Source organism: Emydura macquarii, unplaced genomic scaffold (assembly GCF_026122565.2).
Source record: "Emydura macquarii macquarii isolate MOO-44397 ecotype Brisbane River unplaced genomic scaffold, CSIRO-AGI_Emac_v2 contig_2636, whole genome shotgun sequence".
NCBI classification, from domain to species: domain Eukaryota; kingdom Metazoa; phylum Chordata; order Testudines; family Chelidae; genus Emydura; species Emydura macquarii.
The window spans coordinates 20170202-20183595 of NW_027132773.1; the positions used below are offsets into that span (position 1 = coordinate 20170202).

Here is a 13394-nt window from a genome sequence, read left to right on the forward strand (position 1 = left end):
GATGGGTTTTGTGGATCTCATTCTAAGGTGCCAATCCAAATGCAAAAACTTTGGCACCTGCTGGGTTCACCTGGAATTTTGTGAATCACTGTTTAGCTGTATTTGTATGTAGAACTGGGATTTGGGCACATAAACCCAGATTTAGACACCTAAATACTTTTGTGGTTCAAGGTCAAAGTGTGGAATGACTAAGCTTGAACACTTTATCATGGTGCTAGCACAATATTTCAGCAATAGCATGTTACAATGCCATGCGGACTCCCTAGGCCAAATTTTGCTCTGAGTCACAGCAAAATCAATAGGGCTGCAAAAACTGTACATCACAGCAGAATTTGGCCTCATGACTAGTGCAGACATGGTTTTAAAAGGAAAGCCTCCGTTCTAGGGGCTGTTTGTTGCATACTTGTATCACTTGGCTCAGTGAGTGAACAGATAGCTGAGGAGTAAAGGAGTGATCAGTGGCCTGCACACAGCTGGTACACTGCTTAAGAAAAACAAAGCAAAAAACAAAGTGACTTCTTCGGAACTTCAGCCCCTGGTCTCAGGTATTCTGCTTTATTAGAGCTCCTGTACTGAGGTGAAAAGGAAGTGGATATGGAATTCTTCCTGCATTGTGATACAGAATGATCATTAGTTGCAAAATTACAAATGACACTTGTGAAACCAATTTATGCCTTTATAATCACTATTTTCAGTTTTCTTGTAAGTTAAGTTGTTGCATATCTTATAGCAATATATACCATGCACATTGCTGAGTTTTGGAATTTACAAGAGCAGTTGGTAAGGTAAAGATTTTTCTGACGATGCCAATGAAAGGTTGTTCAGGCCAAAGATCATAGTGAGTTTATACATTTTGGGGAAACGTGCCAAAGCATTTCATAGTGATAAACAGAATGCACCTAACTCAAAGGCATAAAGAACCATCTCAAAATACAAGCAGAAAGCATTTCAGTTTCCCTTGAATTCCAGTTTGATGGAACACTTTTACCTAGAGCAAATTCTTCTCACATTTGCGCCAAGTTCTGTAGTGTCTGAGAGCAAATGATGACACCAGGAGTATTTTACTAAGTGCACAGAAATTGAGGTGTACAGTGTTCTTGTCATCTTTCAGACAAAGGAAGAAATGGATGGAAGTGGTCTCAAAGCCATGGTTACACTGCTCTGGAGACCTGTGTTATTTTCTCTGCTGGTGTAGTGTGCTATGTAAGATTTCTTCTCCTGGTAACCAAGGAGCCCTGATTTCTTTTGGAAACATCTTCCCTTAGCACTACTGATGACGCATATCACCACGGAATAAAATGAACTGCTTTCTTTTTAGACTGCTAACTCAGAACCTTTTGGTCAAAACACCAAGTCTCATTATGTGTTATAAGCAAACAGCTTTAACTCTCAATGTTCTGACATAAAACCCAGTGTTCTGTCCAAATCAGAAATGTATGATCTTTCATATCTTACAACTCTTTGTTATAGATAATTTTATATCAAGGATTCTCATTTCTTCAGATCCCATTTTCTGTTCAGTCTCAGAACCAAAAGGCAGAGGGGTTAAAAGGATAGGTTGCTATAACAAAGAGCCAGCAGTACCAATTCCTGTCACATAGCTTTCTCCTTTGATTTTTTATCTCCTGCAGGTTGGACTGAAGTCTGTAATAGAGCATTTTCCAGGCCAGCTTGATTTTGTTCTTCTAGATGGTGGCTATGTCCTCAGCCATGGGCACAAACAATTGATGTGTCTCGCCAGATCAGTTCTCAGTAAAGCTAAAATCCTGCTGCTCGATGAACCAAGTGCTCATCTTGACCCTATGTAAGTTTTCCTGATTCTTGACTATATTCCAGTGTGAGGTAGGAAAGTCAGAGAGGCAGCACAGCACAGAAGTAATTTTGTCCTATTTCTACTTCTTTTTAGGGCTAGATTTCAACTTCAGGTACAGCTCTGAGCAAGGGATGGTACGTAAACTGTATCGTCCCCGTAGGTACCCTGGGGGCATTGTGCCTTAGAGACAGTCCTGTCCCTGCTTCCTCTTTGCTCCAGGAAGATTAGTAATTTACTGCTGATCTGAACCAGTGGTAAATTACTATCCCTGCATTGGACTCAACTATCTTCCAGAGTGTGCATGGGTAGAAAGAGGAGTGCCATTCCCTACTCTTCTCTGCCCAGGTGTTCCAAGGAGAGAGCAAAGCAGGCAGGTATCCCCACTTACACCTACACAACCAGACTCAAGGTCTGGGTACTTACTCCCTTGTGTGGGTGTACAATTCAAGTCACAATTTACCCCATAACCTAACACAGAGGGCCAAATTCATCCCTACTGCATGAGTACAACTCCATTAACTATATGGGGTCTGAATTTGACCCAGAGGGATTAAGTGAATTGATGGAGGCCACAAAGCAAGTCAGTGTCAGAACTGGGATTAAAAACCCAGGAATTCCTGGCTGCTAGTCTTGTGCCTAATACACGAGAGCACATTATTGTTATGATGACTAATTATTATTATTTCCAGCACTGTACCACCTGCAGGGCAAGGACCCATTAAGCCAGTCACTCAACAAACATATAACAGAGACAATTCCTGCCCCAAAGAGTTTACAATCTAAATGTAAGGCTATAGTCAACAGGTGGATCCAGCAAACAGCGGGGAAGGAGCACAAGGAAACAATGAGACAGTTGCCTTGAAAGAACTAGCTTAGAGCTTTATAACTCAGCAATAAACACTCTCTCTTCTGGCTGAAATTTTTTAGTCAGTCAATCTTGCATCCAAAGCAAAAACTGCAATATTTGGTTAAACGTTCACTGAGGCTCGTGTGAGGGATAAAAAAAGGAGAGGGAATTCTTATGGTGAATTCATTCACTGTATAGACACTTGACTGGTATAACAGTATCTTTTACTGGTGTGAAATAAAATTAAAAAGCAGCGACTGCATATGCAAAATACATCTTTTTTTGTAATATATGTTATTAAGGACCAAATTGTTTCCGTTCTTCTGAAACCATTTCTCAATTGGCGGTGCCTCTCCCTGGTAGCAATTCCTGTAACAGCACTCATTTTTGGATGTAATTCATAGGAGTCCAAGAGACAGCATCTTGTAAAGATAGACGTTGTCCACTGGACAACATGGAATGAGAAAAACTGCAGGCCATTGAAAAATTACACATTGGAAGACATTTGTTAATTCTGATGCCTTTTCAAGGTGCCAGAGCCTTAAATAAGTCAAAACTGATGTTAACTGTCAGCATGTTTGAATACAAACATGGTTTAGAGCTAACTCCACCACCCTTATTATTATTTTTTGTATTACTGTAGTAGCTAGGCAACTCAGTCATGGACCAGGACCCCATTGCGCTAGGTACTGTACAAACACAGAACAAAAAGAGCTACAATCTAAGGATAAAGCAAGAGAGACAACAGATGGGTATAGAAAGACTGATGGGGAAGTACAAGGAATCAATGAAACAATATGGGTCGGCATGATAAACTGTGATCTCAGCACACCAGCAGCCTTAGCATTGTCAAGTTTTTTGTAGGCATCATGTCTACGGTGCATTTTGAGTTGGAATTTGGAGATGGACAATGAGGTAGCTTTGCAGATGTTTACAGGGAGTGCCATCCAAGCATGTGGGAATCAGGGGAGAAAGAACAAAGGTGCTTTACCAACATGCTTACAAAAAAGAAAACACTAGTTCACAGGCTATTTAGATGAACAGCTCTTCCACCAAGAACATCAATGCAGAGTTGCCAAATCTCACAATTTTATTCTGAGTCTCTCGCTATTTTCTTGTGTCCAGCTTCCGGAGCCTTGGAATTATATGAGAGACTCAATTTCTCATTTAAAAATGAAAGGGAAGTTTCTATCCCTCAAGCTTGATGAGTAAAGCTTGAAAATGTGACCTGAGTGCACTCTAAAGGCTCAAGAACCAGAAGAGATATACAATAAATTGACAAGTTGGAGACAGTCAAGCGGAGGGCAACAAAAATGATTAGGGGGCTGGAGCACAGGACTTATGAGGAGAGGCTGAGGGAACTGGGCTTGTTTAGTCTGCAAAAGAGAAGAGTGAGGGGGGATTTGATAGCAGCCTTTAACTACCTGAAAGGGGTTTCCAGGGAGGATGGGGCTAGGCTGTTCTTGGTGGTGGCAGATGACAGAACAAGGAGCAACGGTCTCAAGTTGCAGGGCTGGAGGTCTAGGTTGGACATTAGGAAAAAGTTTTTACTAGGAGGGTGGTGAAGCACTGGAATGGGTTACCTAGGGAGATGGTGGAATCTCCATCCTTAGAGGTTTTTAAGCTGAGGCTTGACAAAGCCCTGGCTGGGATGATATAGCTGAGGTTAGTCCTGCTTTGAGCAGGGGGTTGGACTAGATGACCTCCTGAGGTCCCTTCCAACTCTGGTAATTTATTAGAATCATAGAATATTAATTTATTGTTGCTTTTTTAAAATTCATGATTTTTAAGACAATCTCATGCGTCTTTTGGGGCCTGATGCATAATTTATGAGTGTTAAGGGGGTGGGCACCACTGCACCACCATGCAGCACTGAGTGATGTTATGATGTAATTCTCAAAAGTACCACTGAGGGTATGTCTACACTGCAGTTAGACATCCACAGCTTGCCTGGGCCAGCTGACTCAGGCTGCAACTTGCTTAATTGCAGTGTAGCCATTCTGGCTTGGTCTGCAACCCAAGCTCTGGGACCCTCCCACCTTGCAGGGTCCTAGACTCCAGGCTAGCCAAGGCGTTGACACTGCAATTAAACAGCCCTGCAGCCCAACCTGTGTGAGCTCAAGTTAGCCGGCATGGGCCAGATGCAGGTTTTTAATTGCAGTGGAGACATACCCTGAGTGTGGCACTTCTTGATAGCACAATATACACATTTGTTAATACATGACTGGTGAAAATCACAGGCCTAACTAAACACCACTCATCTCTAGCTAAAGCAGAGAAATAGGAGAATTACTATTACCAAAATAATGATAATACTGGATAGCATTTTTACTAAAAGGGATGTCAATTTCTATATACATTAATATAGAATTAAAAATGTGCCAAATAATTTTAATTTTACAACTTTAATTTTAGAATTGCAATTTATTGTAGTAGGAGTAATTGTAACAGATGAAAACACTACACAGAAGTGTAATTTTGTGTGCCATTCTGAAATCTTTACATTTTGTAGCTCAAGTTTTAAAGGCTGTACATTGATAAACTAAATAAGATGTGCCAATTACAGGTACTGCAATTTCTGTAGAACATTCTACATGCCAAAAATTTTTTATCTTTCAGAACCTTCCAGGTGATTAGAAAAACACTCAAGCATGCATTTGCAAACTGTACAGTAATACTGTCAGAACACAGACTAGAAGCAATGTTGGAATGTCAGCAATTTTTGGTGAGTATTGTATCTTATGTAATGTGATTTGCTTATAATTGATAAAATATTGTGCAAAGCCCATATCTAAGTAACCCTTCTGTGGTTAGATTAACCATGTCTGCTGTCTCAGCTCAATTCAGATACCTGGTGCCTTCTTTATTCTAATTGGCTGGAAGTGCTTGAAAATTGTCACCATATACTACATTGTTACAACAAATACACAGGTGTCTGTACCTGTTTTTAATTAGTCTGAGGATATATGGGCAGAAGAGCAACTTGAGAACTGCTAGGGAAGTATCCTGCCTAAAATGGTTAGACTGTTGTGTTTCTCTCCAGAAACAACTTGAAATTTCCTTTCTGTGTTAAAAACTGTTAATCATTTGTTAAGGAAATATCAGTACTGTAGGTGTTGTATGTTTTTTTAGTACATAACAATGGTTAGTACAGAAAATGGGATGAACTGTGTCTGAAAGCTGAGTAGTGGCTCTTAAAATCAGATATTTTCCTGTGTATTTTCTTGACTCTCATACAGCAAGGATGTTTCAATATTTCTTTTGCTAGCAGATAGCTCAGAATGTTTTCTTCCACATACATTTGGTCAAGTGCCTGGCTTTCTCTTTACATTATAACAATTTTAAAGTTGCATTGCTATACAATTGGGTAGCAAGAGTATAATCTGAAAAGTGGACTATGTAATAAATGAGATATACATACCCTTTTCAACTACTACTGTTATACTATATACTGAACTGTATATTTCATCGGAGCTCTTTGCATAGGCCATTGAGGAGCCTGATTCATTAAGGTCCTTTCTTTCTGTACATTTTAATTCACAAGCATAAATCTTCTAACACACAGGTAAAGTGTATTTCAATGGAGTTCCCCTAACACCCAGAAAACTATATACATTCTTTCCAAACATTTGAGAACTATTTAATTGAAAAAATGAGAATGTCTGGAAATGAACAGATAAGGGATCCAGCCAGTTCCCCACGTACCACCATCACCCACACAATGTACACCAGACACCTAACCATATTTTTGCCCCCTCGTCTTGCCACCAGTCTGCTCCCAGCTCCATGCCTCTTCACATTTTCCCTCTTCCCACTTCTGGGGCTGGATTAAAGCAATTTGGGGCACTAAAGAAACTCTCACAGAGGTGCTGGTCCTGACTGTGCTGTGGTAACACCCACATGCACCTCACCCCAGTGCCCTGCCCCTCACTGGGGTGACAATGGCAGGAATTGCCTACATAAGCTGTCTGCTAGGCTAATGAGGTGGTTTACCATCACTCTTCTTTAGGCAGGCTAGTCTTCCCCCAGTCCCAGTCTAATGCTCTCTGTCTTCAGGCAGGCTGGGGTCTGTCCTAGCATAGGGAAGACTCAGCCTTAGGGCTAATCTACACTTAAAATGTACAGCGGCACAGCCACTGAGAGAGCACTTCTATAGCCACATTATGTTGACGGACAAGAGCTCTCCCGCCAACACAATAAAGCCACCTAAACGAGCGGCGGTAGCTAGGTCGGTGAGAGACCATCTCTTCCGCTGCACACACAAGCACTTATGCCAGCAAAACTTATGTTGCCTGGGGTGTGTTTTTTTCACACCCCTGAGCAACAAAAGTTTTGCCATCGTAAGTGCTAGTGTAGACAAGGCCTAAATGTTTCCCTCTGTGTGCGTGCCTCTTCTGACATCACTACAGCAGAGCAGGATGGGGTGATGGCAGCATGGCCCACCCCTCTGCTGAAGACCAAGTTAATCAGGGATGCAGTCCCATACTCCGTGTTTCCCTAAACCTCTAAGTGCCAGAAATTGTCCAGTTCTGTTCACTCCCTCAAACACATCTGATATTGGCCACTGTCAGAGACAGGACACTGGGCTAGATGGATCATTGATCTGATGCAGTATGGACATTCTTGTCTTCTTAGGTAAGGGTGTTGGCAGGACCCCCCCCCCCACCCACCCGTGCAGCTGGTTTCTGAGGCCTTGACTACCCTAGCACTTATGCCAGCAAAACTTTTGTCACTCCAGGGTATGAAAAAAACACACCCCTGAGCGACATAAGTTTTGCTGGCATAAGCACTTGTGTGGACAGTGCTACGTTGGCAGGAGAGCATCTCCCACTGACATAGCTACTGTCACTTGTTTAGGTGGTTTTATTATGTCAGCGGGAGAGCTCTCTCCCATCAACATAACGTGGCTATGCTTAAAACTTCCAGCGGCACAGCTGTACCGTGACAGCTGTGCCGCTGTAAGTTTTAAGTGTAGACTAGCCATGAGTTAACTCCCCATTGAGATGAATGGAACACTTCACACCTCTCAGTGTGATTGTCTCAGGATCTTTGTAGACTCAGTATGTCATGCATTTCTAGCTTTTCTTCACAACCAAAAGGACTCAGAACCGTTTCAAAATAAAGGCAGAGATGCTGATGTCATCACATGACTCCAGGAGACAGGGCCCTATACAAGAGTCTTTAGTATCTATTACTTAACCTGGCCCTGCCCTGATCTCCAGTCTCCTGCACTGCTTTCATCCCTGGATTCAGTAGCAGGTCAGTTTATGCTGACAAACATTTTAAAATATTTTAAACATTTCTGCGTACAGACAAAAACAGCTCTGGATGAGTGTAGCTTAGGCTGTAGTGGCAGGAAATGGGGGAGGAAAAGAGGGGAGGGAAATGAGAAAATACTGCCACTTTGAAACAAACACACACACACACACACCCATTTCTCCACCCTGTCTCAACATAAGCCTGACCTACGCTAGGACATTAGACTGGTATAAGTAACGCCACTCAGGGGTGTGAAAAATCCATTCCCCTGTAACGCAGCTAAACCAACCTAACCCCTGTCTAGACAGTGCTAGTTTAACGGGAGAATTCTCCTGTCAACCTAGCTACTGCCTCTCAGGGAGGTGGAGTACCTACACCAACAGGAGAACCCCTCCCATTGGCATAGGTAGCGTCTTCACGAAGCGCTACAGCAGCTCAGCTGTAGCCATGCTGCTGTGTTGCTGTTTTGGTTTACATCTAGACAAACCCATAAGAGGACTGGGGCTTTCTTCAGCCAAGTCCAAAATACCCCAGAAAAACAGCAAAGAAAGAATAGCAGAATGGCAAACAATCTTTAACTTAAAAAGTCTCTTTTAAACAGCATAAAGTCAGTTCCTCCTTGCTTCCGAGCTGGAGGCTTAATCTACATTTGCAAGTGAAACTGATATACCTGCATTGGTCAGGGGTGTGATAGATGCAACCAAACTCTCAGTCTAGATACAGCTATGTCAACAGAAGAATGCTTCCGTCAGAGAGGTGGCATTCCTACACCAATGGAAAAACCCCTTCCATTGGTGTAGGCTGTTTCTACACTACAGGGTTAAGCTGGTTTAGCTATGCTGACATAGCTATTTTGGTATAGTCCTTGTAGTGTAAATCCAGCTTGAATTTGAGGAGGGAAAGCCCTCCCCCTTGGTTCCCTTCCACCAACCCTCCCCTACTTTTTTTTTTTTTTATATCCCTGCTTTAATAAACCCTGGCTAACCCCTTCCTTGCCTCCTTTAGAGTGGATTTATTATACGATGATGCTCTTTATAATATAACTCTTTGTAATTCCCTCATGAACTCCACTTGGATTCCTCCAGACCCTACCAAAATACCAGAAGGCACTTCTCAACAATGCCAATAAAACAAAAATAATTTGGAGATTTAGGTCAAGCCTTTAAGATGAGCTAAAAAGAAAAAAAAAATAGGAACATTTTTTAAACTGAGCACCAGGAACTTTTCCCAAACATCATAATTTAAACCCCCTTTTCTGGTTTGTAATGAAAATTAGCCAGAGTCATTTGACATTTCCAACTATGTAGAAACAGCATTTTGCTCTTTTCCCAATGTACGTCCTTGAAGTTCTCCCTCCTATCATTCTGTGCCAGCCTGTTAGTTTATTTAGTTAACTGAATTCTATAAGCACTATTCATATAGGTCTAATTGATCGAACATGTTTAATTAGGTAATAGAAGAGAATAAAGTGCGGCAATACGAGTCGATCCAGAAGCTGCTGAATGAAAAGAATTCCTTCAGGCAGGCTATCAGCTATTCTGATCGTCTCAAGCTATTCCCACTACATCGCAGGAACTCAAGCAAGCGCAAGTCTAGACCCAAAATCGTTGCCTTGCAGGAAGAGACAGAGGAAGAAGTGCAAGAGACAAGGCTGTGAGAATGCGTGGAAATGCTTCCTCTTATGAGTTAACTGGTGGAGTTTGGGCGAATACAGTACCGTACCTCAAAAACAGGAGAAGCCTGACTAACACCACTGAAATTGCAAGAACAAGCACAGATTCAAACTTTCAGGAGGCACTAAACACAGTGCACTAAATGACATTTATGGAAGCGGTTTCCCTCCAGTGGTAAACTGTGTGTGAGGCATTACATATCCTTGAAGATTTACCACTTGTTCTGGTAAGCCAGTCTTCCTTGTAATAGCTGCTTTACTCTGGTACAAAACTAGATGATCGGCAGAGGTAGGACCCTGTTTAGACCAACTTAATCGTTTTTTCAAATTTTCAAACCTTATGTTGACATGTGTTTGGGAGGAGAGGAAGGTGGCAGAGGAGGAATGTTTAAAAAAATTAAGCTTGAATGGAAAACACTAAAATCAAAAATGTACAATGATAGTTTTAGGTTCACTTACTCCTTGAAAAGGAGTTGAGATAAAGCACCAATGACTCCCCTCAGAATATTTTCTCCTACTCATTCTTCATGCACTTACTGTATCTCAACACTGCAGAAAAGACATATGCCCGTTCAAAACTGTACACAGCTGCAAGCATGCAGGTGATAATGAAGGAAAAAGAGGATGTTGGCTTGCAAGCTGGTCAACTTCCATCATTTCTCAGCAGTTAAAAGACGAAAGAGGGAGTTTAGTAGTTCCTTTTGGAATCTAGGGAGACCATCGGCCCAACCTTGCAACCACTTACCAGGTGGAGTGCATATTAATATGGGCAGTCCCTCTGTACTAGATGCTAGGACTCCCAACAGCTGAAGAGTAATATTCTGTGTGTTTAGGTGAGGCACCTTTACATGCTTTTTATCATAGCTTGTATAAAGAACAAAAATTTTGAAGTAGACTTTAATCATGAATCAGTTTTTTTATACGCTTCTGTTTTCCAGTTTTCAGAGGCAATTGAACTTCTCTAGAATATTTTATTTATTTTAATATTGTTGCAAACATTTATTATAAGAACGCCGTATTTTAAGAGTGATTATGCACTATAAAGAAAAATATATTTGTATAAAAAGAATTTTTTATATTTGAAATATATAATTTTGATGCCATTAGTCCTTTTTATTGCATGTTACAGTAAAACTGGAAAAAAACGACAGTATCCAAGAGACATATCAAGTAGCATGCAAAGTCACCTTTATTGGTGAGCATGAAAGCATTCTAGCAAGACTGGTATGTTAGACTTCTATTTAAATAGAAACTTTTAACTCAAACTGCTTATGTAACAAATTATGATAGTTGCAACAGAAATGTTCTGCTGCTTCTACTAAGCGAACACTGCCTACCAAAACAAAATGCATTTAAATTTTTTTATTCTATTTATTACCAAAATAGACAACAGTCAGTATGGTATGTCAATAAAATTAAGACTTTGTGTACAATTCCACTGTCTGGTTTAGTTTGTTAAAAAGACAATTCTATTGTCTATTTCCTCGTGGGCTTTATATCTTATGGTTGCTAAGTTAAATGCAGATGTATAAATGTCTCTGGAAACAGTGTTGAACTTTCCAAGCCCTTTTAAATTGAGATGTTCTCTCTGATAAGGACATAAACAGTTATCCCTATATCGCCACTAAGGGAAGTTTTGTGTACTCTCAACTAATACACTTCAAAGGTTCATTACAAAAATGTCTAGTTTTCTCTCGGCACAAAATCCTTTTCTTAAATATTCTTTTGGGAAAGCCAATAGTTATTGTGACTAGAGCTGGGTGAAATTTTTTGGCCAAAACGTTTCCCCCTCCCCCCCCCATCAAAAAATGCAGATTCAGGTCAACTAAAACAATTCATGAAAACAGTTGATTTCACCAAATTGTTTTGGTCAAACAAAAACAACAACAACTTCTGAAAATTCTAAACAATTTTGTTTTGAAAATGTTGAAATGAAATATTTTTTTTTATTTCAAGCAACCTTTTGTTTTGACATTTATTTGTTTTATTTTTAAAAATGTAACTTCCCATCCCTCCTACCCCAAAACCAAAATGTTTTGTTTCAGATCAAACAAAACATTTCATTTTTTCCTTCCAAATTTTTTTCCATCTTTTTAGTTTGCCAAAAATTTTAACTTTCATTTTAGGTTGACACAAAACTATTTTCTCCCTGAGTTTTTGGTATTGCAAATGAACTGAAAAATCAGTTACTGTATTTGCACAGCTTTAAATGTGAGAATTTTGAATGCTTGGTTCTAAATGTATACTTCAGTATCACCAGATGGTGCTGCAGAGCAGTTGTGCTTTGGTTTAATCAAAATGTTACCATTTGTTCATGGTTCTTTTTGTGATATAAGAGTTTTATGTGGCATGTTATGCTATAATTGTTAGAATTTTAGTTCTGTCCTTAAACATTTACATCAACTTGCTGATAAGTGAACTTGGGCATTTTTGTGCTATTTGGGAATAAAAGAAACAATTGAAACCCAGTAAGAGAACTAGAAAGAGCATTTTTAAAGGGATGGTAACAGTCAGTTGACATTGCTAGCTGAATGTCACTTCATGTACATTCAGAGTTTACAAATCATGCAGAGCTTGAGGCTGAAGAAAGACAGTATACACGGACAGAACAAAGACTGAGCTCATTGCTTCAGTTATAATCAGTTGAACTAGAGAAACACATTTACAGATGTCGGTCTTGCTCACTGAGACGTGCGATCTCTTTTAGACCTACATCTTTAAGGGTGCCTTGTTCAGTTACAATAAAAAATCTTGGAGTGCTCCTGCCACTACATTTGTTGACAGATAGAAATATCTGATTGAGTGGTATAACTTACCAGCATTTAGAGACACACCTTTTGACTCAATTAAAATATGTTGGGTTAGGAGAAATTTCCATAGGGCAGAATGGAGATGAAAAAGTTTCTTACCTTGCAGTAACTGTGGTTCCTTGAGATGTCTTATACATTCCATTCGGGGTGCATACGTACGACTGGTGCTTGAGATCACAGTTTGTCGGCCAATGGTGTTTGCTGGAGCCATCCATGCACACAGAGTCTCCTCATGCTCCAATAATGAGGGCATAAAGGATGGAACAGGCCCAACCGCTATTCAGTTCCTTCACCACCGCAGAATCCAAATGTTATAGGACCCCACAGGAACATTCTCTCTGAAGAGGAATGGGATAGCGGTAGGTACACTATGGAACTGTAGATCATCTCAGTCAGAGTGAGGGGGGTGTCCACCCCACGCTAGCCCAGAAAAGGTTAAGGTGGCTTACAAGGTGTTAGGTAACCTGATAGGTCACACCTGAAGGAGAGCTATGCTTGAAAGGCAAGCACTGATTGAGGATGGAGCCCAGCTAGGCAGCAGCAGGCAGGTTGGTATAAGGGCAGGAACTAAGGACAGAATGGGCTGCAGTGTGGAAGCCTACAGTCACTCTCTGGGCTTAAAAGAGGGAAAGGAGGAAACCCATGGGGCTAGTAGGAGCCCTGGGATCCTGGCCATGAAGGAAGTGTTTATCCAGAAGGGTGATGGACAAGGAAGCCTAACAGAGGAAGAATAGGAAACAGACCAGGGAGATGGCAGCTGGGCTTGAGATGGTGCAACCATTGGCCCCTGCTCTGAGGTCCCTGGACTGGAACCTGGAGTAATGGGCGGGCTTGGGTTCCCCTACCATCCACCAGGGAAGTGGCATAACCTGGAATCAGAGGACTTCCTGGAATGATATCCAGACAGCTAGTCCAGTGAGACTTTGATACCTTGGAAGGTTGAAGCTACCTGGCTGGAGGACCACGCTACAAAGAGGAAGCACCCCAAACAGT

General features: G+C 41.0%; 1 protein-coding gene across 1 annotated transcript in view; it reads left to right on the forward strand.

The window, feature by feature from the left end:
* The window catches only part of CFTR (CF transmembrane conductance regulator), a 126993-nt gene extending 117417 nt beyond the window's left edge, over positions 1–9576 (forward strand). The window contains exons 25-27 of the mRNA XM_067564253.1: positions 1632–1804; positions 5280–5385; positions 9370–9576. Coding sequence (XP_067420354.1) covers positions 1632–1804; positions 5280–5385; positions 9370–9576 — 486 coding nt within the window. The remainder of the gene's footprint in view (positions 1–1631; positions 1805–5279; positions 5386–9369) is intronic.
* Positions 9577–13394: the final 3818 nt, after the last annotated feature.